Consider the following 25,826-nt stretch of genomic DNA (forward strand, 5'->3'; position numbering starts at 1 on the left):
TCTGTTTTTCAGTATAATTTATTTTTATTTTCTGTTTGCTGGTGTTTTACCTGTGTGTATGTTTGTGTAAGAGCCCTCGAACTGGAGAAACAAATAAACATGAGCTATCTATCATGTGGGTGCTGGGATTTGAACACAGGTCCTCTGGAAGAGCAGCCAGCTCTTAACCACTGAGCCATCTCTCCAAAACACAATAAGGAATCTTCATTTTTTTTAAAATTTTATTTGGGTTTTGGTTTTTTTGAGACAGGTTTTCTCTGTATAGCCCTAGCTGTCCTGGAACTCATTCTATAGACCAGTCTGGCCTCAACCTCACTGTCTCTGCCTCCTGAGTGCAGGAGGGAGTGAGTAAGGGACTATGCCACCAACACCAGGCTAGCTTTCTTAATCTATGAACTAAAAATTCCATCTCCGTCTTTTTTTTTTCCAAAGTGAATCATACCATTATTTTGTTTTTATTCTTTACATGGTAGATTTTTTCCACTTTACTATTTTGCTGTGGTTGTTTTCAAGAAAAATAAACAATAACATGTTCACATTGTACCACAGTGGAGTCACTGTTTATTCATTGAAAACTGATTCTTGACAGAAATAAAACAAAACCACCATTTATTTTTAAGACTAGTCAGTGTTGTATCATGCATGTAATGACCAAACAAACAGAGCTACAATTTCTTACTGTTTCTATTGGCTTTTTGTTTGTTTGTTTTAGGAGACTACACTTTAAAAATCGACCTGACAGACTTTGAGAAAAACAGCCGCTTCGCACAATACGAAAAATTTAAAGTTGGCGATGAAAAGGTACTAGAAATTTTATATAGGCAATGTCTTGAGTTGACGTTGAAAATACACATCTAAGCCCGGAAGTCTGTGGAGGTAGAAATATGTAATGTAGCCTGTTTTTGTTTATTGAATGCGTTTTCAAAACATTCCCCACTGATAGCTCCTTTTCCTTTAGTCTTTTTACGAACTGAATATTGGAGAATATTCTGGCACCGCCGGAGACTCCCTGTCGGGAACATTTCACCCTGAAGTGCAGTGGTGGGCTAGTCACCAAACAATGAAGTTCAGCACACGGGACAGAGACAACGACAACTACAACGGGAACTGTGCTGAGGAGGAACAGTCTGGCTGGTGGTTTAACAGGTTGGACGCTTTGCGCGCATGCGCAATTCTAATGGTGCTGATGGTACCTCACTGACAGGCCTTAATTATAACGAGTGACGTAACATCGATCTTATTTGTGATATTGTTAAGTAATCCTCCTTCCTAGAATTCCTCATCTTTTGAAGGTACTTTTAAAGACTTGCACATTGGGTATGCCAGTGACAACTGAACAATATGACAAAGAAACTGGGTGTGTGTGGTATTCTTGGAAATCCTAGCACTTGGAGGCTGAGACGGGAGCATCACCACAAAGTCAAGGCCTATCTGGTTCACATACCAACTTCAAGGCCAGCCTGAGGGACTTGATAAGAAAGATCCCATCTTGGAAACAAACAAACAAACACATATAAGAAAAACGAACAAAAATCCTCCAATAACATATCATGAAAATGGATCAAATTTCTACTTCTTTTTAGATTTATTTTTATTTTTATTTTTATGTACTTTGATGTTTGACCTGCATGTATACCTGTGTTAGGTTGTCAGAAGCTCTGGAACTAGTTACAGCCAGGTGTGAGCTGCTGTGCAGATGCTGGGAATTGAACCTGGGTGTTTAGAAGAGCAGCTAGCGCTCTTAACTGCTGAGCTGTGTCTCTAGCCCTCAAATTGCTACTTTTACAAGGATGCTTTTTGCAAACTGGATTACTGTTGAGGTATAACCAGAAGGCCACAACTCAGCAGAAGGAAGCAGGGAACATGCATACATATACTCACATTTGTGAGCCAGGTGTGATGGCTCACACGTGTAGTCCTGCCACATGGGAGGGGGAGGTCATATCATGGATTATGTGAGTTCTAGGACAGCAGAACCTAGCCTTAAAAAACATCATGCACCCAAATTAGCCAGACTCAAAATGAAGTTTTTAAGTTGCCTGGTTTTAAAGGAAAGTTAATTTTTGAAATACTACTTATAATAAAGTTTAAAATAATATTATAATAAAGTTAAATTTTAAAGAGGAAGAAAGGGAAAAGAAGGAAGGGAGGAAGGAATTCGTGACACTCTATTAATAATCTGCTAGCTCTTCACTGTCCTATAGCTTACAAGATAGCCACTATTATTGCAGTCATTTTAATGCTACCTTTCTTTCATACTAACTTTCATTATTAGTTCATTGAATGCAAGTCTTCCCAACATTAGGGAAGATGGCTACAGTAGTCTTGAAACGTAATCCTGCCCCAGCTGCAGTTTGAACACTTCCATGTCATCAAGTTCACTCTTTGGGGTGTGGAGGAACTGGGGTTCCGAGGCTCAAATGCAGGGCCTTGTGGCTTCCGATACCCTGGCTTCAGATACACATTTCTTCATCTTATGAACCTGAGATATGCTTCTTATTTTATTATTATTATTATCCCTCCTCCCCCCTTCGAGATAGAAGCTCATGTAGCCAGGTTGGCAGAATCAGAGGCAGAAGCGTCCATGCCTAGCTGACATCAGAGTGGTATATTCAATGCAGATACAACGAGCTTAAGGTAAAAATAGTAGATTTCCTTCCGGGTTTTTTGTTTTGTTTTGTTTTGTTTTGTTTTTTTTTTTTTTTTTGGTTCTTTTTTTCGGAGTGGGGACCGAACCCAGGGCCTTGCGCTTCCTAAGTAAGCGCTCTACCACTGAGCTAAATCCCCAGCCCCCGGGTTTTACTTTTCCAAAAGTTGAGTCTATTTAATGTTCGGCCAGTTATTAGAAAAAGAGAACACACACACACACGATGTGAAAAGAGGAGAAGGAAACTCATTTTCCCCTACTATGAAAACTTGAAACAAGGTGATAATCTTCCCTCATGGCTTTCTTGTTCTAAAAAAAAAAAAAAAAAAAAAAAAAAAAAAAAAAAAAAAAAAAAAAAAGCCCTAGGTGCTTGTTTAAGACTCACCTACAGTCAACAATGCCATCTGCGAATATCCACCTATGTCTGGTTGTGAATAGACGGCAAGAAGTAATCGTTAGCATCACTGAGGTCTAACACACGTACATTGTCCATTTGGTTGACCGTTCTGTGCCCGAATGGCGGTGGCGCACACTTTAAGGGAGGCAAATAAATGTTATGGTTGACTTTAGAATTAGGGGTTAAGGGGAACAAACCAATTCAGTTGCACGAAGCACCCAAGGACAACAGGTCAACCTAGTGAGAAAGTAAATTATTCCAGAACCCTCGTCTTTACTCTTGGTCTTTGTGCCACACCTCCTTATGACTTGTTGGCGCTTATTGAGGCTGGAATTGCAGCGCCCCCCACAGGTTTATGTATGTATAGCAGGAGCCTAGTCATAGTCACCTAAAAAACACCTGCCACGTGTTTCTGCCACTGATGCTTACACCCTGTGACTTTTTCATCAGGAAACACCAATCCCCCAAATCATTTGCCAGCATAAGTCCTTTCTCCCATAAGTTGTTTTTGTATGGTACTTAGTCATAACCAATAGAAAAATCACTAAAGCACTTGTTGCTGCTGCCTCTTCTGCCTTGTGGGCCTCCTGCTTTATGCAAGTATAAACCCTCCGCCCCCACGCACCACCCTGCAAGCATCCAGCTGCTTACCACAGACTATCAATCTCCAATAACTAATGTCAAGTCCAGGCTAGAAACTGAAGGCTACTAAAATACCAGTCTCAGAATACTAAGCAGTGGGCCCTACGGCCCGAATCTCAACGGACTCCAAATCAGACCAAATATAAAAGTTTATGTAGTAGCAGACGTCTCTATATCTAGATATGCCCCGGTATTTATTCTGCAGGTTTTTCTTTTTAAGTGTTACTACTCATGGTACTTTGAAAACACAGCAGATACTGAATCCCTGCAGATTTAGTATGCATGGCTTCCAATTAGTCCTAACCATTTAAATTAGGATGGCTGCCACAGTGGCCAATAAAAGCAAATCACGAGCTTAGTGGTGACCAATGCCTGCTACTTAGCATTTATGAATGAATTATAGGCTATTCTGATTCAATGTTTTTTCCCAGAGGGCTTTTTTTCTCCAGAACTACTTCTGAATATTCTTTCCATAGCCGACAGGCTGATATCTTATCATTGGTTATAGCAATAAGTAAATATACGGTGATTAATATTATAACAGGAAAATTGGCACAAACTGCACCATGACATTTTTGTATGCCAAGGACAGATGAGTGGAGAGACTCCAAAGGAGGAAGAAGGAAGTGCTTGAGTTTTATGATAATCTAACAAACCTATCTTGATTGGTGCAGTATATGTAAAAAATTAACTTGGCAACTCAGACAAAAGATTATTTACTGATAGCTAGGGAACTTTTAAAAGAAGGTTTGGGTTCTGTTTGCTTACCTTGAAGATTAAGCATTTGATATGCTAACAATTCAAAGAAGGGAGTTTGAATTGTGAAAGCCACATCTGACCAAGCCAGCTCAGTCAGTCAACAGGGTCTTGAGGGAGAGAGGGAGGGTGGAAAAGAAAAAGACAATTAGACAATTTTATAACATGACTCCAGCCAGTGCTGAGGCTGAAGCCAGTTTATTTTTTTCCCCAGTCTGCCTTCATGTCATTCTAGGTACACAGAAAAAACATGGTCAGTCCTAAGGCATAAACAAAGTAATCAAGGAACAAACAAGGCAATAATCAAAGTAATCAAACAAGGCAATAAACAAAATCCCATGTTCACTATGTCTAGGGGTTTATCGGGATGACCAAATTACAAGGAATACAATACATTCCTTGGCTGTGTTTACCTTGAGCCTACTTCCTACTCCTAGCCCAATGTCAGATTCCTGCTAAATTCCTAGAAGAGGCCCCCAAAGCTGTCCACACACATCTTGGCTGTAGATCAGAGAACCTGGAAGCACCAAACACCCAGGAAGCTGCAGTAGAGCCCCTCCCCCATCTTACTTTGCTAATCATGCCTTCCTGGCAAACACAATATAACCACTGTTTAACCAGGAGGACGTAGCTTACAAAGAAGGTTTTCTCTGCTGCCCCCCCCCGCCCCTTTTTGTTTAAAAGCTACTAAGAACTGAAACACTAAGCCCAGCAGCAGTGGTGGCACAGGCTTTTTCTTTTTTTTTTTTTTTTTTTCCGGAGCTGGGGACCGAACCCAGGGCCTTGAGCTTGCTAGGCAAGTGCTCTACCACTGAGCTAAATCCCCAACCCCCGTGGCACAGGCTTTTAATCCCAGCACTTGAGAGGCAGAGGCAGGAGGATCTCTGAGTTCGAGACCAATCTGGTCTACAGATCCAGGTAGGGCTACCCAGAGAAACCTTGCATCAAGAAAACTAATAGAGAAAAAAAAAAAAAAAAAAAAAAAAAAAAAAAAAAAAACCAAAACAGAGATCCTTATATTTCAACACACTCCAAGTGGTTTGGGATGGATCCCCACATTTACTGTAGGACCAAAACTTGCCTGTTTAAATAACAACATTTGTTTGTAGAGAAGTCTTAGATTTGGGACCATGATGCTTTGGTGAGCAATAGCAGAAGTCATTCTCATCATTTCTTAGCGAGATGGTTTCTCAGTGGACTTTCCTGCTGATCGCTGTTTTCTCCTGTTCTCCCACTAGGTGTCACTCTGCAAACCTGAACGGCGTGTACTACCAAGGTCCCTACAGAGCAGAAACCGATAATGGTGTTGTCTGGTACACCTGGCGTGGGTGGTGGTATTCCTTGAAATCTGTGGTTATGAAAATTAGGCCCAGTGATTTTATTCCAAATATCGTTTAGTTGTCCCATTGGGATCTGCTTTCTGTGATTCATCTTGGTTTTTAAATGTTTGAAAAAAATATACAATTCTGAATAATACACTCGTGGCGATGGTGACTGTGTGTGACTTCTCGTTCTTCATACTGCCTTTATTAATGTACTTTAGGGCTGGAGAGATGGCTCGGTGGTTAAGAGCACTGACTGCTCTTCCAGAGGTCCTGAGTTCAAATCCCAGCAACCACATGGTGGCTAACAACCATCTGTAATGGGATCTGGTGCCCTCTGCTGGTGTGCATGAAGAGATCAAAAGTGTTTATGTAACATAAATAAATAAATTTTAATGCACTTTAAGTTCAGCAGATACACAATATCCACTAAATAAATGTAGATTATGTGAGTGTTTACTGAATTCCTATGTGCATACAGGTCTGAGAAGAGTTCAAACTGAAATATAACAAACACCACAGACTAATTAACATGATTAAATAACAACCTAATCTTAATTTTGTAGTAATAGACCATGTATGCCTGGATGTGTTAGTGCACACCTTTGATCCCAGCACTTGGAAGGCAGAGGCAGGTGATCTCTGAGTTCAAGGCCAGCCTGGCCTACACAGGGAGTTTCAGGATAGCCAGGACTACACAGAGAAATCTTGTTTGGAAAAATAAATCAATAAATCATATACAATACGACTGCCAGAGCGTGAAACAAATTATGGCAAGTTATGATATTTTACCCAAATCAGCTACATACATATTACAAGTTGGGCTTTGGATTAAAGTCTCTGGCTACAGAGTTAAACTGTTAAGCGCATTCCAGGCTCTTCTATGGTATAAACACTCCTCACATCTTCAGGATGTTTCTGTAGTTCACGCCTTTCTTTTTTTTCTTTTTTTTTTTTTTTTTTGGTTCTTTTTTTTTTTCGGAGCTGGGGACCGAACCCAGGGCCTTGCGCTTCCTAGGTAAGCGCTCTACCACTGAGCTAAATCCCCAGCCCCACACGCCTTTCTTCATAGGCCTCACTTTACACATGATGTTAGTTGACAATGGAGAAGTAGCCAGAGGCCTCATCTGACTTCATAGGTCGACCCCAGGGGGGGGGGGGGGGAAGGGTTGCTGCTATTGCTGTTGAACTGAGCTGAGAATTTCTGAATCTGAGTTTTGGTTATAAGGTTAGTAAAAAACCAAAACCTCAAAGTACCAAGTTGTTTGCTACTAGGTAAAATGATTTGCCACTATCCTGTGGCAATGAATGGCTCTTCTCGAATGACTCTGGATTGGTGTTTTTTAAGTAAGGATAAAAGAAAGATCTCCCAGAAGCTATTTGCATGACCCAGAAGATACAGCTTGAGACCACACAGCTAAATTAAGGGAAGAAGACACACAACAATTGCATAGACACAAAATTGTAAGTATTTTTTTTTAACCATAGAGTCTATTTCAGGCGGGGCAGCAAGATGGCAACCTCCTGCTGGCACCAAGAGAACCACTTTTATTATTATTATTATTATTTTTTTTTTTTGGTTCTTTTTTTCGGAGCTGGGGACTGAACCCAGGGCCTTGCGCTTCCTAGGCAAGCGCTCTACCACTGAGCTAAATCCCCAACCTGAGAACCACTTTTATAATCTCACTTCATCTGAGTAATTTGACACCTTCAGCCTATTAGAACTGTGACAAAAATGCCCATCTTCACTCTGTAACGTGCACCTTTCATTTGAGATATATTTAGACAGCAGTGGTTTCCTCTGCTCCCAGACTTGCCACTTCTGTCCAAAACCCAACCTGCGGACACATTGCAATAGTCTGTCATACGGTGGCCCCCTTGGATCCCAGCATCCTGTCAGTCAGAACTGTTATATACAACCTGACATGAAAAGACAAGATAAATATGGTGAAATAGGTCACCCATCTGTCCCTTCGCCTTCGTGCTGGCCTTTGGCTAAGGAGAAAGGCTAGTTATAAGAAAAATCATAGAAAAACTCATCGTATGAAGGGAGTACTTGACAGTGAGTGTTCTGCATCAAGACCCACAGTAAATTCGCAGAAGAAATGATGATTTTTTTTTTTTTGGAAGAGGGGGCAGCTGGTCCGCTGACAGTCCTTGTTAGACATACTTCGATCTAAGGAATCTGAAGGAGTAGTTGAGAACTTCACAGTTTCCAAGTTATCGACTGCGAATATTTGTATACATGATGTCCTTGCAAAAGTGCTATGTATTAAGCCTGGTATAAATTGTACCAACTGATAGGTGAACATAAAATATTGACTCTATACTTATGAAGGTCTTAAAAGTTAACAGTGTAAATATTCCTAAAGTTGGTCTCAGATCTAAAAAAGAAAATAAATACCTCTCTCTCTCCTGCTTCCTTCCTCCCTTTCTTCTTTTTTTCTTTTCTTTCTTTCTTTCTTTCTTTCTTTTTTTTTTGAGGGGCAGGGAATTTTAGAGACAGGGTTTCTTTGTGTAGCCTTGGCTGTCCTGGAACTCTCTGTGTAGACCAGACCTGAACTCACAGAGATTCACCTGACTCTGCCTCCCTAGTACTGGGATTAAAAAATGTATGCCACTACCACCCAGTTCAAAAGTAAATATTTCAAAAGCTGATAAGTAGACAGGAGAGACGTGTGCTTTGATGGGTGCATGATGTGAAGCAGACTCCTGACCCGACTGCGTGGTTGGTGGGTTGGCAATCAAAGAGACTTAGAAGTTTTGAGCTAAGGCCCAATCTAGTATATTTGGGAAAGTCATAGTAGGCTGAAGGAACTCTAAGGCAAGACACATAAAACAAGGATATGCATAAAAGATGAAGACTATAAAGATAATATAGTTTACCGATCCTTAATCCCACATGTTATAGCTGGTTTACAGCTCCCTCTCTACAGCAGAGTGACCTTGGAAGGGTACTAACTTCTCCAAGCCTTGTTTGTTTCAGCAATAAAACAAGTGCCTCACTGGGTTGTTCATAGTCTGTACAGGGGAAAGAGCATGACACGAATCACGGTGTCAGCAGTCAGTAGGAGGCGGTGATGGTAACAGTGAAGGAGGCATTGAAGAACAATGCCTGATCCTTTTGAAAGAAGTCCATGGGCTGGAGAGATGGCTCAGTGGTTAAGAGCACAGACTGCTCTTCCAGAGATCCTGAGCTCAAATCCCAGCAACCACATGGTGGCTCACAGCCATCTGTAATGAGATCTGATGCCCTCTTCTGGTGTGTCTGAAGACAGCTACAGTGTACTCATATAATAAATAAAAAAATGTTGGGGATTTAGCTCAGCGGAAGAGCGCTTGCCTAGCAAGCGCAAGGCCCTGGGTTCGGTCCCCAGCTCCGAAAAAAAGAAAAAAAAAAAAGAAAAATAAATAAATAAAATATTTAAAAAAAAAAAAAAAAAGAAGTCCATGCCATGACACGTTATCCTCTAAACTAGTGGTTCGCAACCTGCCTGATGCAGAGAACCTTGAATACTGTCGTGGTGAATCCCTGCAACCCCCAACCATAAAATTGCATCCTTTCTACTTCATAACTGTAATTTTGTTACTGTTATAAATCATAATGTAAATATCTGATATGCATATAACCCCTCCCAAAGGGGTTGCAACCCACAGGTTGAGACCACTGCTCTAAACAGTGCTTCACAAGGTGTCACTTCTTTACCCTCAATGTCATTCAAGTCACCAGGACTCTCGTACACATGTAAATGCTGATTCAGGGAGGAGTTTAAGACTGGTTTTCTAGCCTATGCCTGGGTTCCCACCTAGAGGGCATAAGAGAAATTCTACCTCGGAAATTCTGATTTTTTTTTTTTCTGACAAGCTTCCAGAAGCTGTAGATGGTCTAGGAATGAAGTTCTGAGAAGAAAGGGTATAGGGGAATCGTAGTTTCTTGGGGATGTCATGTCTAGTAGAAAAAGCCACTAGAACAAGTTTAGGAGCTGTAAGAAAACTCAACGAGAGTCTTGTATCCTTAAAGATGCTAATGTAATTCTAAGTTCTAGCTCAGAGCACTTCGGCTTCAGGACAAGTCACCTGGTTTATAGATGTTCAAGCAGATAGGAATCTTTTCTTCTTCCTGAACAAGACCACAGGTGGTAGTTGTTTGCTAGGCTGAGTTCATAGGACTGTAGGCCAGAGACTAACATCTCTGCAATGGATCTACCCCTCTTCAAAGCCCAGTTTGTCCACTGTGGTTCTGCCTTTGACTGTTAAAGATAATCATAAAGGGTCAACACATTCAATTTATGTCTTACTGACAGACTTGAGCCATATTGCTGAGAATAGCCTAGGTGTGGAGCAAAGGAATACATTATATTACCAAAAATAATTTGGCAAGATGATTTTTGTTAAAAGGGGTATACCAGAACCCAAACTACGCTCGCTAGTAAACACGCTTGCCAGAATGGCTTCTGGCTTTTATCCCTGATATAGGCAGTGATAGGGTCTCATCCTATTGGTGGGAGCTCAACTTCTCAATGTGATGTGATTGGCTAATCCAAGCAAAAGAAATAGGGTGAGATTCAGCAAATATGGGCCCTTAGGGCTAACTACCTTTGATAGAAACAAACAAACGAACAAACAAACAAACAAACAAACAAACGAACAAAACGAACAACCCATTTCTCACACTATGTTCATTCCATCTCGAAGTAAAGACCATGGTCAGGTAAACTACAACTGTACCCCATGTTCCTAGTACCACAATTTGAGTTGATCAGGATGCTCTAGAGGAAGAGAACCAAGTAGACATTCCTATTTTGAATGAGAAAAAAAAAAAAAAAGACACAAGCCAAGACCTTAGCAATAAACAATAACTACAAGTCAAAATCCAATCCAACAAAGAAAATTCCAAATCTTGCAGCTCCAATGACCAGAGTCGTAAACTTGGAATGCAGTCTTCCAGACTGCAATGAGCTTGTGGAGCAACATCCTTAGAATGTTTCATCTTCCAACACCCCATACCTTGAATATGACAATAAAGATAACACAATTGACTTCTAATATTATGTCAATCGAGGGTACATTAAAATAAAGCCATGGATGCATTCATGAGCATATTCCTAACAGAACAAAACCCCTCATGTTAATTATAATCCTCACTGCTGCAACTAGTTATGTGGCCTTAGCTGGTGTAGCGAGCTACCTTCCTCCTACTCCCCATTTTCTTTTACTTCCTCCACCCTCGGCAGCACTTCAGTCTTTCCCAGGAGGGGTTGGAGGGTCTTGGTTATTTCTCTTCCTGCCTAGATTTGGCTTGTTGTTTCCTGAAGACACGAGGACACCATGAGATGCCCTAAAGGTGCTCCACATTCTAGACCCCCTCTTCTTTACCTTTGTTGTAGAGAAACAATCCAATGCCCTCCTGATAAACTGGATCAATCACACCTCCTCACATAGTCACTCCGTGTCCAGCCAGTTAACTCAAGAGTATCGGGAGCTTCATAGAGCTGGGAGGGGGTCTTACCTTCGAACTCAATGGGATATTTGCTAGGCCCACTGGCAAAATGACTCCTAAAACTTTTTAGGCCTGAAGAACACAAGGCCACAGGAATGGAAAACATTTTCTTTTCCTAGTAGGTCACTAGGGGTGATGGTGAATCATTCTAAATATTTACTTCTTTAACTTAGAGCATAAAAAATGTTCCATAGGATATGCTTTAATAAGTCATAAAGACCTGAGGTTTGGCCAAATTTGAACAGCATAGCCTATAACTTGCTCAAGTAGTAGCAGGAAGGATTCATCCAATTAGGAGATCAAAAAAGGGAACACTTTTAAGCGAAAAAAGAGGGATAATTCCGAGGAGAAGAAAAGGGGCAGACTAACAGAGTATTACATAAATCTCCATAGAATAGCCTTCAGTGCAGAAGGGATGAGCAAAAGGATTAAGATGTCTGAAAAGACTAAGAGAAAGAGTGCTGGGGAAACAGACTTAGTGAGAAGGCTATTTGTGTGAAGTCCACTTCAGCAGAGTGGGAGGGAGCCAGAGTACACAGGACAGATATGTCATCTGGGAACACGCACAGAAAAGACGCTGGGCTGCTGCGATCCAAAGCCTGCATCCTAGGAAGACCCACACGCTAACTCCTCAGCTGGGTGTGTGCAGTGAGCCAAGCTTCTTATTTCAACCCTGAGGAGTCCGAAGCCTGAGGGGAAGAGTCGGAAGCTAGTCTGGATGGCAGGGACACTCTTGTCTTCAAACAAAATGAAAGTTAGGAAAAAGAAGTAGAATAGTTCAATGTTACCATAAGAGAGTAATTTACTAGATGGTATCACTTCTTGTGTATGTTTGTATGATGTGTGTGTGTTTGTGTGAGCTCAAGTTTGTACAAGTGTACATGTGCGTATGTGTGGGTTAGAGTTGACATTGTGGGTATTTCTTGATTGTTTTATACTATATTCATTTATACAGGGTCTCTCAATTGAATTCAGAGCTTAGTGTCTTCATATACACACAAATGCACAAGTACATGCACACATACATATATATGTAGTATACATACATATGCATACGTATAAATAAACATATATACTTTTTTTTTTTGACACAAGGTTTCTCCATGTAATCCTGGCTGTCCTGGAACTCACTCTCTAGACCAGGCTGGCCTTGAACTCAGAGATCCACTTGCCTCTGCCTCCCAAGTGCTGAGATTAGGTGTGAGTTTCCACTACCCAGTGATTTTTAGCATTTCTTATCAGGGCTAAAGAATATAGGCAAGGCCCTGGTTTATGTTTTTAAAAGGAGCAATGCATGGGTCTATATGTGGAAAAGTGTGTACATATCCAAGACTATGGCTCCCTCAGGTAACTGGGCATGGAGATGGGTGGAAGGACAAACTTCTCTTGGCACTGTGTGAAGGCACACTTTTCTTTTCTTAATCACATGCATGCTGTGTCTATTTATATTTTCCTACTAGCAAAATAAGAAAAAGGAGATGGCCAGTCATAAGGAAATATCAACTAGTTTGGAGGACACTATGTAATGAAGTGTGTGTATGCATGTTTAGCAGTTTGGCTTGTGTTTGTTATGTTTTGTTTTTCGTGATCTGGTCCAGGCTAGCCTCCATTGTGGTATGTAGCCCAGTCAGCCTTCTGGACGACAATCCCCCTGCCTCATCTTCCCTTTAATTGGCATTATAGTCCTTGCAATCGTACAGAGATTGGCTCATTTGAAAAAGGAAATCTAATCTAACCCCCTATTAAACTATACTGTTAGTGACGGCAGAGGCATAGGCCTATAGTTCCAGAACTCAGACATAAGGCTTGAAGTTCAAGATTAGTCTAGGTTACATAATGAGATATAGCTTCAAAAAAAGAAAAGGAGAAGATAGGAAAAGAGGAGGGAGGAAGAAGTGGGGAAGAAGGCAGGCAGGTGGGGTGATGTAGCCATTATCTGAGGTCTACCACAGACACAGTGGGAACAGCAGGAAATTTTTTTTAAAGGTTTACTTATTATATATAAGTACACTGTGACTGTCTTCAGACACACCAGAAGAGGGTATCAGATCTCATTACAGATGGTTGTGAGCCACCATATGGTTGCTGGGATTTGAACTCAGGACCTCCGGAAGAGCAGGCAGTGCTCTTAACCACTGAGCCATCTCTCCAGCCCAGCAGGAAGTTTTATATGTACTTACATTTGACTTTGAGAATCTCAGTCCTGAGGCTGTCGTGAACCTATTGTGTCAATGTAAATCGGGGCTCTTGTGTCAAAGTGAATGAGCAATAGTTGGTTCTAAGCCACATGTGAGTAACAGTGGCCTGGGAACACAGATTCCTGTTCTCTTGTAGTCACAGCTATAACAACGACAGCAACAGCAACAGCAACAACAAAACAGTCAGTAATCAATGCATCTCCCCACATCAGGTAGGCAGGTACCTGGGAAGCCAACAGATCGCTGATATAGGGTCTAGATGCTTTCTGACTACAGAGCTTGGTGGCCAATGGCTGTTAGGAGGGTCTAAGATGATTTGGCTCTTGATCATCAGCAGTCTATCTCTTCACTCTCGTGAAGTGTTAGTCGGTTAGCTGAATCTTCAGAGGTAGGTGCTTTCCAAGGCAACTTCAGCCCACAATAACATGCTAAGTTAGCCAGCTTTAGAAGAAAAAAAATGCTTCAATCTCTTTTCAGCTTACATGCATCTCAAAAGAGATTTATTCTTAAAAAATGTACTTATTTTAGTGATTTATTTTTTATTTTTATTTATTTTTTTTTTTGAAAAAGTCTCTTTCTATACAGCTGAGGCTGGTCTGAAGCCCATGGTCTTCTTGTTTAGGATCCCAATCATAAGCTTGGTGCATCAGGTTCTTATTTATTTATTTATAAATAACTGCCCCACAGTTCTTTTTTTTTTTTTTTTTTTGGTTCTTTTTTTTCGGAGCTGGGGACCGAACCCAGGGCCTTGCGCTTCCTAGGCAAGAGCTCTACCACTGAGCTAAATCCCCAACCCCTGCCCCACAGTTCTTATATGTAGTTATTTATGCTTGTTTTCTGTGGCTCTGGGATTGAACCCACCGCCTCATGTATGTTAATGGACATAGTCTTCAAAGAGCAACAGTTCTAGGATTCACTGGAAAGAAACATCCCCACCCCCACCGCCATCCCCCTAAACCTCTCTCTTTCCCTGCCCTCTGGCTTGGCTTCAAGACATACTAACGGCTTTGTGAAGTGAAATCGCAGCTTTCTATCTGTACATGCCTTGTCTGTACTTGTTTATTTCTATTGCACATTTAAACACATTTGAAAGAGCCTTATCATGTGCAGGGCACTATAAGACAGAGTTATGCCTGATGTTACTGTTCAGGGAAGTCATCATTTGTTTGTTTGTTTGTTTCTAGTTACTAAGCCATAGGATCATTATAAATCAGAGAGTCTAGAATAGTTTTTATTATTATTTGGGGTCTTTATTATTTTCATTTGTTTACTTGCTTGCCTGTTTGTTTAAAGATGGGATCTTGTTCTGCCTTCCTGCCTCCACCTCGTCAGTGCTAAGGTGACAGTCATGAGCCACCAGGATTGGTATTCTTTAACATTTTTAAATGTTATATTTTTTGTCGGGTTTTTATTTTTTTATTTTGTTTTAATATTTTTTATTTTTAAAGATTTATTTATTATATATAAGTACACAGTAGCTGTCTTCAGACACACCAGAAGAGGGCATCAGATCCCATTACAGATGGTTGTGAGCCACCATGTGGTTGCTGGGAATTGAACTCAGGACCTCTGGGAGAGCAGTCAGTGCTCTTAACCGCTGAGCCATCTCTCCAGCCGTGTTTTTGTTTTTTAAATAAGATAAATGGTCTAGTTCCTACCTGAGGAAGACCAGAACTCAGAGTCCCTCCCACCCCCAAATGAATTGAACTGGGAAGGATCACATCTCTGAACCCTAGTTCACTCTTATTCATTTTGAATGTGTGCTTTTATTTGTAATCATGTGTGTGTGTGTTACTCCATGTGTGTATACCAACTTTGTATAGGTCTATGCAGTCTAGAAGCAGGCCTTGAACCCTTGGAGTTATGGGCAGTTGTGGAGCATGTGATGTAGGAGTGCGAATCTGAACTCATATCCTTTAGAGGAACAGCAACGTCTTAAAAACACTGAGCCATTTCTCCAGCCCCAGAATCATTATTTTCTCATGTGTCATGTATGGACAGTGAGGCAGTTTCAAAACCTTGTGAGAATTGGGTAAGATGCAGTAAAAATGTGTGGGTAAGTTATGTCCAGTCTAACGTAAATGACAAACACGAAACCATAAGACATGTATTGATGTGGTCATGAGCTCACATATTTATCTCACCATCTGAACTCACTATCTTTAATATGAGGACAAATCGCTGTAGGGCAAAGCAAGGGCCACATAGATATTACGTATACTTTTGTTTGAATGTATACATTGCCCCAACTTCTAGCACATGAAAGGAGGGTTTGGTTTGGCTTGGTTTCCCAAGCCAGGGTTTCTCTGTGTAACCCTGGATGTCCTAAAACTTGTTCTGTAGACAAGGCTGGCTTTGAACTCAGAAATCCTCCTGCCTCTGCCTCTGCCTCTGCCTCTGCCTCTGCCTCTGCCTCTGCCTCTGCCTCTGCCTCCTCTGCCTCTGCCTCCTCTGCCTCTGCCTCCTCTGCCTCTGCCTCCTCTGCCTCTGCCTCCTCTGCCTCTGCCTCCTCTGCCTCTGCCTCTGCCTCTGCCTCTGCCTCTGCCTCTGCCTCTGCCTCTGCCTCTGCCTCTGCCTCTGCCTCTGCCTCTGCCTCTGCCTCTGCCTCTGCCTCTGCCTCTGCCTCTGCCTCTGCCTCTGCCTCTGCCTCTGCCTCTGCCTCTGCCTCTGCCTCTGCCTCTGCCTCCTCTGCCTCTGCCTCTGCCTCTGCCTCTGCCTCCTCTGCCTCTGCCTCTGCCTCTGCCTCTGCCTCTGCCTCTGCCTCTGCCTCTGCCTCTGCCTCTGCCTCTGCCTCTGCCTCTGCCTCTGCCTCTGCCTCTGCCTCTGCCTCTGCCTCTGCCTCTGCCTCTGCCTCTGCCTCTGCCTCATTGGGATTAAAGGCATATGCCACCCCCACCCAGCTATAAGAAAGGTTTTATGTGTGGCCCAGCACACGTATGTACGAACAATCAATGTCGAAAGAAGCAAGTTTGCTCTCCCAGAGGCTTCATTTTTGGAGTTTCCTCAGCTTAATACTTAATCTAGCTGCTTTATGGCTTTAGATGGCTGTCCTTAAATAACGTTTTCTTTCCTTCAATTGTTTTTATGGGGCTGGGGAGAGAAACAACAAAAGCAAGTTTGCTTGAAAAATGCTATAATCACATTTTCTTCTTTGTAAGCTCATAAAAAATAAAGCTGAAAGACATTCCCGTAAAATTGTTTATCTTTTTATTTGATAAGAAAATAATTCAGTAGTAAAATAATTTAATGCAGAGTTGTTCAAGGGAAATAGGGAAAAAGAAGATTGGAGGTTGGGCTCAGTGCTTGCAAGACCCTGCTTTGATCTCCAGCATCAGATGACAATGATGGAGGAGAGAGAGTGGGAAGGAGCATGCACCGCCCCCCCCCCCAATACCATTCATTAACCATAATTCCTTGGCTTCGTTTTTCTCCTGCTTTGTTACCAATGGCTTAGAAATCACGGTAGATGAGAACTGTGGTTTTTTCCTTTGGTTAATCTTGTATTCTAAGTACATCCTCCTGTTGTTAAAATGTTTCCCCACGCAGAGTTTCGAAAGCAGTACAAACACCAACTAGTTTTAGTCCCATAGTTTTTTTTTTCTTTTTAAATTTTTTATTGGATATTTTATGTATTTACATTTCAAAGTCCCATAGTTTTTAACCAACCTATTTTCAGAATATTTAGGCTGTTTCCAGTCCGTTGCTGTACACGGTGTTGTGACATCTGCACACAAAGGTTTTGTTTGGTCAGTTTGCTTTTGAATTGTTTCCCAAGGTAACTTAGTGAAGCCGGATCACTGCGTTCCCTTTTATCGCTGAAATTTCACTTTGACCACTGGGGTAACTTCATCCTGAAAGCTAAAGGTTAGTGCTTTCCATTGGCGATTATGGTACGTTTACACCACATTAAACTCTGTTTGACCTTCATTCTAATATCTTGCTCTTTTTTTTTTTTTCTTTTTTTTCGGAGCTGGGGACCGAACCCAGGGCCTTGCGCTTGCTAGGCAAGCACTCTACCACTGAGCTAAATCCCCAACCCCTATCTTGCTCTTCTGAATAAACACGTGGGGCGTTGTTTCACCCTTTTGGGAATATGCTGCTGTTTGCTCACATGCCAGCCATCAAACGCCTACTGACAACTCCTGTCCTTGAAGAACTGACAAATCTATATGAGGAGGCGAGTAAAGAAATAAGCTATTCCAAGAAATACAGCACACAATGGCAGGTTTATTTGCTGGCCGAGATTGTAGTCAGAATGTTTGGGTTTGCCATCTGTGATACGTGGGGCGGAGGGAAGTATACACAGTTTCTTTATATGTCTCTGCCTAGTGGTTTTCATTTGAAAACATGAGATTTGTTTTATCTGTGATAGCATTGTGAGGCTCAATGGCACACTCCGAGCCTGCACACTGTAGACACTTGGGAAATACTGCTGTGACGATGGTAACCGCCACGGAGAAGGTGGGGACTCGGGTTATAGTGAGTGGATGGGCTGGGTGGCCCTTGACATGATTTGAAATGTCAGAAGACAGGGGTTGAAAGAGAGCATATAAGATGAAACCTTGTCTGGGTAACTGATATTGACAAGAGCCCTGCAGCCTAAGTCTTCAATGTCACTGACATCTAGAATACTAGAGGGTTTGATGATGAAATGAGCTTTAGAGATTATCTGGTACAGTGGTCAAGGAGCCTTGGGATAAGGCCACATGCATCAGGGTCTGTACAGAGATGAGAAAACCTCCCTGTCCCTCACAGTCATCACAGCTCTGTTTTTATCTCTTTTATGTGCTTTGGTTTCACATGACCTTTTGTGTTTTGTTTGAGGGAAAGCACAAAGCATTTATCTCTGAAAGAAGCCATTATGTATTCTATCTTATACATCAAGAACGTAGCTGCATTTTTGAGATATCAGGCATCTGAGCATGGGACTTCTCTTACTCTCTTGACTCATATCAGTGAACCATCATTGCAAACCTAAGGCTGTATGGACTCTGTGTTTTGATGCAGGCCAGCTCTTCATTTTAAACCCTGGCTTGAAAAGTACATCCACCCAGTAAAAACTACACTCCACCAAAGGCAAGTCCAAGACAAGCTTCAACCTTTCAAGGGAGATAAAAGAGGGAATTATGTATTCAGTCATAACAAAAAGCTGACTGAGTCCCAGGGAGAAAAATGACACAGAGTATCACCCTCCAAAACTTAACTCGGAGGGTTTTGGCACCAGTCGAAGTTTCTAGGTCTTTCTAATTATAGATGTGCTCTATAACATTGCTTCCACCTGGGCCTATAACAATAATCTTCAACACTTAGCATTATCAAAGACCTTTCCAGCTTGAACTAATTAATTCACACATTTCCAGCCACCTGGGATGGGTCGTATTATTATCCAGGTTTTACAGATACGAAAAACTTCAAAAGAGATTCCTCCGAGGTCTCACAGTGACTGGACCTGGACCAGGCGTGGATCATTTTTTTTTTTTTAATTTCATTGGAAGATGACAGCCTTTCACAGACTGTTGGGATTTAGGGGTGATTTCGTTTCTTTTTCTTCAGCATGCTAAACAGATGCCCTTTGTTGGGACTAGTGTACTGCTGTGTTGTGGCTGTGACTCCTTCCCCAGAGGAGTAAGGCCACGGGACTTGCCACACATGTCCTAATGCTTTGGGATACCAGGTGATTTTGGAGCTCTTCGAGCTGGCTAAGGTATGGCAACTGTTTCAACTCTCCTACTTGCTCCTTCATTGTACCTACAGTGTCTCCTTTTAGCTGAGAGATATTTGAACACAGAGCTCTTGAAGTGTAAAGTGAAATCTTAGATGGTGAGCTAGTTACAAAGTTTCCCCTGTCCCTTCCTGGTGATCTAGTAATTGAGATTCTTAGGGACCACAAATACCTCGGAGAAGAGTGTTTAATAGAGAATACCAGCCTTTTTTTTTTATTATCATTTTTTAAAAAAGAGATTTAAAATGGCTCTTATTGTTCTAGTTATAAGCAAGTTATATTTGAAACACTATTAAGTGGTTCACTGGTGGACAATATTGATTCCCCTTCGACTTTTGCCCTATTCTAATGCTTGTGGTTTGAAATGCTTATGTTTTCACTCATACAGAGCCGGCAAAACAAAACAAAACAACCTCTTTTTTTTTTTTTAACATCCCCTTTGTCCAAAGCAAAAAGGCTTTTATGTAGGCAACAGTGGTGCAGAGTCAAACAATGCCAAATTACAATGAATTATTAACAAGAGTTCCTTGTTGACTCAGAGACCAGTAGAACCGGGCAAAAAAGGTAATTTGGAAAACTCACAAGAAGAAAGGAATTTGGTGGGTATGATTAAGAACTTTTCAAAACATGGCTCTTTTGAAACTGAGGTTCAAAAGGCATCTCTGTTCTTTGTGTATGAGTCACGGGGCAGAAGTGAATGACTGAAGGAAGGAAGAACTCAAGGAGGGGTGGTGAGGTCCATTCTCAAGGCTAGGGGTTTTGTTTTTGTCTTAATACCAAGTTTAGGCCTGAATTGCTTTGCTTTCATGAGATAGATCTTCCTACCCCAAAGGATCCTTGGTGTTGTTTCTGTAAATACTTCTAAATCAGGAAAGTTGAGTAGTCCCCTCCCCCCACCTCCCCAGTTCAAGGGAAACCCTCGATGAACGATGAACGATGAACGATGAACCTGAGAGTGAGAAATGTTCCCCTGAATACCTTGGGTCTGTATGAGGGAGCGATGCGGACAGCTCTCAGGTACACCCCAAATGCTTCGTCAGCTTTTGAGTATCAGTTACCCACGGCAAGATGCTCAGGCAGCTGGAGAGTGAGTTCCAAACCCATCCCTTCAGTCAGCAAGCCTGGATTAGACTACTTGCCAAGAGGGCGTGTGTGCCAACTGTTTCATAACTTAATAAACAGCTAATCCTTCGAGCTCAGTGAGCACTCCAGTCTTCATAGGAAAATATTCATCAAGCTCAAGTTAGGACAACACCCAATCTTTATTCCATCTTCACCGTCATCCAAAACTTCCCGAAAGGGTCTGCTTAGAGCCTAGAACTTTTCCATGTTGGATTCTGGCCTGGCATTTAAGAAATGAAAGAGAGAGAGAGAGAGAGAGAGAGAGAGAGGGAGAGAGAGAGAGAGAGAGAGAGAGAGAGGGAGAGGGAGAGAGAGAGAGAGAGAGAGAGAGAGAGAGAGAGAGAGAGCTGGAGCTGTTTTGTAAACTGTTAAAGTGTACAATAGTGTACAATAGTCTATTTGGCCATTTCTAGTTACTGTTTTCCTAGATCTTGCCAAAAACACTGAGTCCTCAATACTAAGGTGACAAGTATTCCATAATCTTTGCGACCCAGAGAACATTTAAAAATATGAATATTTTCAAACAAATATTTGTATATTTTACTGGAAAAAAATTTTTTTTCAGTCAGGCATAGTGTTTTATGCTTGCAATCCCAACACTCAGGGGGTTGAGGCAGGAGGATTGTCTTGAGTTTGAGGCCAGCATGGGCAACAGAGCACGACTCTGTCTCAAAACAAAAACCAAGTGAAAGTTTCAAGTTTCTAAAAGTAGCAGAGAGGAGATGTCAGAAATTTTCCTCAGTGCGTGAGTGCAAGGAGAGGGCTTAAGGAAATAGTTGACCCAAAAAAGTTTGAGCAGGGGCAGGCAGGAGTCAGTCTGAAGACAGACTTACAAAGACTTACTTTTGCAAGCCTGGTGTTTAAGTTGGGCAAAGAGGGTGCCAAACAAGAGGCCCTGCACAGGGCGGGCTGTGAGCTCTGTGGAGTCGCTGTAGTCGGGAGACACTGAGTTCACTGTCTGCAGAGCCGGCTGCCATCTGTACTCTTCCTGCGGGGCTCCTCCCACTCCTCCAGGGCAGGACTTGAATGTGAAGTCTTAGTGCCAGCCACATCCTCACAAAGCTAGCATTGCAAAGGATGCCATATTATTCCCCCATGGATCTAATTCAAGTGTGTAGGTCCGTGCGTCCTCTCCTTCCTTTAACCCTAATTTCAAGTAGTGCTGGCAGATGCTCTTGGGCTCCCTTGACCTTGACATATGTCCTTTACACCCCCTTCCCCCCTCCCCCTACCTCCTCACCCCCTGCCACACAAGCATCCCTCTTGGTGCTCTGGGTCACCCTACTCTCCATGAGGCCTGGGGAGCCAAGCTTAGCCACTAGAAGCACTATCTCTCTGGAAAGCCATGGTCAGAGACTTAACCTTAGGAGGTGAATTATTTCCTGTTCCATTTCAGGTGCTCACAAAGCAGAGTTAGAGTGCTATTCCTTATCTAGTAGTGGACATGTTCTCTAATGAGACAGTATCAACTTGGTTCTTTTTGTTTGTTTGAGACAAGACCTCATAAAGCCCAGGCAGACCTTGAATTCCTGATCCCTCTGATGCGATCCCTCCCATCCCCACACCGTCTCTCCAGGACTAGGATTACAAGTGTACATTGCCACACCTGACTCTTTTTTTTTTTTTTTTTTTTTTTGGTTCTTTTTTTCGGAGCTGGGGACCGAACCCAGGGCCTTGCGCTTCCTAGACAAGCGCTCTACCACTGAGCTAAATCCCCAGCCCTCACACCTGACTCTTTATTCTCCCTAACTCCCCAGTCCTCAATGAGAATTGTTGACCGGAAGGAAAAGAGCTATGAATAACCTGGTGCACACACCAATTCCAGCATTGAGGGAGGGAGGAGGGAGGACCAGGAGGTCAAGTCTAGCAGCGTGCTGTGACTCAGTCTACGTTAAGAAGAGGTAGAAGGAGGAAGAGGAACAGGAGGTGCAAGGGAGGGGGAGGAGGGGGAAAGAGGAGCTATAATCGGATGACCTAGAAAATCACATACTGACTTGAAAAGATGTTCACATTTCAGGTGCTCTGTGTCACCTAGTACCCAGGGCCTCTTTGTCAGAAGGACTCACTGTGACATTTTCTATCCCTTGGAAGTATAGATGTTAAGGCTGAGCCGGACATTGAACATCGATTGTGCAAAGCTCCAGGTGAAGAAAAGTCCCCAGATATCGTTCCTTTGCACACCCAACAGTGTAGCTGTTAGCAAAGAACACGGGAGAAACCAAAGACCAGTTAAGGAAGTCTCTGCATCGCATCTCGAACACAAGCAACAAAAATAGGAGCATAAAATAAGGAGCACAAAACAAGGAGCATAATGGTCGAGGCCCCTTTTCTAAGGTCAGGCTCACTACCCTCTCCTGAAAGGCATGCTTGTTCCCTAAATAAGGTTCTTGTTCCAGGCCATTGGACGGTGTGTAACTGCTCGGGCAGCAGAATTCCCTGGCTGTTTCCCTTGGACCAGGCTTGTGTGTGGCCACCGTCTTCTAAAGCTTTCTGCTTGCCGTGGTGGTGCTGACTTTGCATGGTAACCGATCCCTGCTCTTGCACAACATTTCCAAAGGTTTGGCTGGAGGTGAATGGAGCTAACATGCTTACTGAGCTCTTGGGTTTAGTAATCCCTTCTTCTGCTGGTTGTTAGACTTCACTCCTTCAGCTGGATGCTTTAAATATAAGCAATTGCTAGAGAAGGAAATGCCCTTATTAATCTCTATGGGCTTGGTATGTGTGTGTGGGTTTATGTTTGTGTTCATATGGGTGTGTAGATGGGTAGGGGCCAGAGATCAACATTGGATGTCTTCTTTGATTAATTTGAACCTTATATTTTGAGACAGAATCTGTATTAGAGTTCTGTATTATATATAAAATCTATGAGACTGGCTTATAGGCTTAGGCTAGGGTCCAAATTGTCTAGCCATGGCTGTCTTCTGATGGAAAGGCCAAAGACCCAGTAGTCGTTCAGCCCACAAGACTGGATGTCTAAACTGTCCCAATCTAGTGCTGGAGTCCCAGGGAAGTCCTATAGAGCTGCCAGGCTTCAGTCTACAGAATCTTGAAGAAGTATGTTCTAATACTTCAGGAATGGACAGGTGAACTTGCCAGGAAAGTGAGAGCCAGCAGGCAAAAAGCAAAAGTTTCCTTTTTCAGTGTCCTTTTATGTAGGCTGCCGCCAGAAGGTATGGTTCAGATTTAAGGTGGGAGGGGGGGGAGTCTCACCAGCTCAAAAATTTAATAAACAAATATCTCACACAGCTCTGCCCGGCTGCTTGGTTTTTAGTTATTCCAGGTATAGTCAAGACGACAACCAAGACGAGGCATCATAGCATGGCTCTCAGCAAACCTGGAACTCATGTACTCAACTACATTCACTTGTAAACGAGCTTCAAGGAGCTACTTGTCTCCCCTTAATCACGTCAGGGTTGTAGATGACACTGCTACACTCAGCTGTTACATGGGTGCTGGAGATATGAACTCAGATCCTCATGATTTCATGGTAGGCACTTACTGACTGAGACCATCTCTCCAGCCCCTACGTAGGATTTCGATATCGGTATTTTCATGTGTTGTATAGTATAGTGGTATTTGTTAGCTGGCGCCACCTTTAAAACAGTCAATTAATTCTATGTGTGTTCAACAAAAACCTTTACACTTCATTTATTATTATGGTGTGTGTGTGTATGAGTGTGCGTATAGGCACGGGTATGATCATGCGTAGATGGCGGTCAAAGGACAACTTTGCTGTTGGTTTTTCTCCTTTTATCTTTATGTGGGTTCCTTGAATCCAACATCACCCAGCAAACATCTTTAACCATTGCAAAATCCTGCCAGCACACAACAAACAGGTTTTAAGGAAGAGATGAGCTGTTAATTGTTACAAAGAAATATTGGGAAACCCAGCAATATTCATAGTCAAATGCAAGGATAGATAATTTCTGACATTAAGTTAGAAGTCAACTGGAATGAATATTATAAAAAATAGTCAAAGCTGATGCAGTTGCCCAAAGAAAGCTAATCTGGTCTCAGTAGACTCAGAAGTGTACTGTCTAGAAGCGGGAATAGGATTAGGCAGTCATACTCTGAACTTACTCAACTCTGTGTAGAGCATGGGCTTCAATTCGAAACCAACGTTAGAAGCACATTAATAAGCTCTGAGCTCATTCTGGAACCATAGATCGAAGACCATCCTCATTGGAGAAGTTAAGAAGTATTGAGCTCAGCTAGAATATCCAGAGAAAACTCTAAGGAAAATATGTTAGCTGTCTGAAAACATCTGAAGGGTTCTGCTGGGAAGATGTGTTTCATTTAGTTCGGAGACCCCATGATTCAAATAAATAAGTTGGATAAATAAATAAATAAATAAATAATAACATAATGGGTGGCAACTCCATGTATGATAATTTTTACTTAGGCAAAAAAAAGAACCTCCCAAGAATTATGGCTATGGAAAAGAATAAGATCGCCCCTGACCCATAGTGTTTCTTTGTGTAGCCCTGGCTTTCCTACAACTCATTTGTAGACCAGGCTAGCCTCAACCCACAGAGATATGCCTACGTCTGCCTGTCCAGTGCTTGGATTAAAGGAATTCACCACCATGCCCGGCTTTAACTGCCTCTTAAAGTGTTAAGATTATCAGGGCAGAATTTGTTTAAACGAGCCTGCATTTGTTTTCCTTTGAGACTAGATCTCCTATATACTAGGCCAGCCTCAAACTCACTGTGCAGTGGAGAATGATCTTCAACTTCTGGTCCTTTGCTCCCACGTCCAAAGTCCTGAAGCTGCAGGTGATTTCCATGTCCTGTTTATTCAGGGTTGGGGTCTAGCCTGTGCTTCCAGCACACTAGACAAACACTTAACAGTTGAGCTCCAGCATCTGCTCATGGCTTCAACTTGTGCAGAATTCTGCAAATGCTCGTAAAAAGCACTCAGTGATTGGAGTATTTTCTCATTTGATTCTTTCTGACATTAGGTTTTTTAATTTGGGTGGTTGATTTTAAAATTTTATATTATTTTCAAAATAGCAATTAAATAGTTGCTCTGTCCTGATCATTAAGGGAACTCAAAGAACCTCAGAGAACGAGAGAGAGAGAGAGAGAGAGAGAGAGAGAGAGAGAGAGAGAGAGAGAGAGAGAGAGAGGAGAACCTGAGCACATAGGTGACACTTCTGGTATGAGAACTGCTCTTTAGCCAGAGAGCTTTCTGAGCTGCTCAGACCCCGGGACAGTCTGTCCAGTATTGTCAGGGCTGTAGTTGCTAATGACCACCACCTTGTGACATCATGGAGAACATGCATGGTGGTTCAGTGGAATTCCCAGCTAATTAAGAACAAACATTTTAGTAAGGGATCATCAAACAACCAAAAATAATTGCAAATAAGTAGATGAGAGTCCCTTTCATCTTTTCCTTTTAATCGTCTTATGATCTGAGAGGAGTGCAAAGTGGCAATCTTAGTCCTTTGCCTCTTTTAAACATTAATCTGTTTTAATGAGCATAAAAAAAGAGGATTGCATTGTGGCATTTTATGAACAC

At 42.2% G+C, this 25,826-nt stretch overlaps 2 protein-coding genes across 2 annotated transcripts in view; both read left to right on the forward strand.

Annotated features, from left to right (window-relative positions):
- The window catches only part of Fgl1 (fibrinogen-like 1), a 30,280-nt gene extending 24,362 nt beyond the window's left edge, over positions 1 to 5,918 (forward strand). The window contains exons 6-9 of one of the 2 annotated variants that reach the window (XM_087587472.1): positions 713 to 801; positions 959 to 1,146; positions 2,541 to 2,637; positions 5,681 to 5,918. In XM_087587472.1, coding sequence (XP_087443598.1) covers positions 713 to 801; positions 959 to 1,146; positions 2,541 to 2,592 — 329 coding nt within the window. In that variant the 3' untranslated portion in view covers positions 2,593 to 2,637; positions 5,681 to 5,918. The remainder of the gene's footprint in view (positions 1 to 712; positions 802 to 958; positions 1,147 to 2,540; positions 2,638 to 5,680) is intronic. The other variant, NM_172010.2, reaches the window with a different exon arrangement.
- Erich1 (glutamate-rich 1) overlaps positions 1 to 25,826 on the forward strand; it is a gene marked incomplete at its 5' end in the record, with an annotated part of 52,793,804 nt that overhangs the window by 28,359,130 nt on the left and 24,408,848 nt on the right.

This window comes from Rattus norvegicus, chromosome 16 (assembly GCF_021556685.1).
Source record: "Rattus norvegicus strain SHRSP/BbbUtx chromosome 16, alternate assembly SHRSP_T2T, whole genome shotgun sequence".
NCBI classification, from domain to species: Eukaryota; Metazoa; Chordata; class Mammalia; order Rodentia; family Muridae; genus Rattus; species Rattus norvegicus.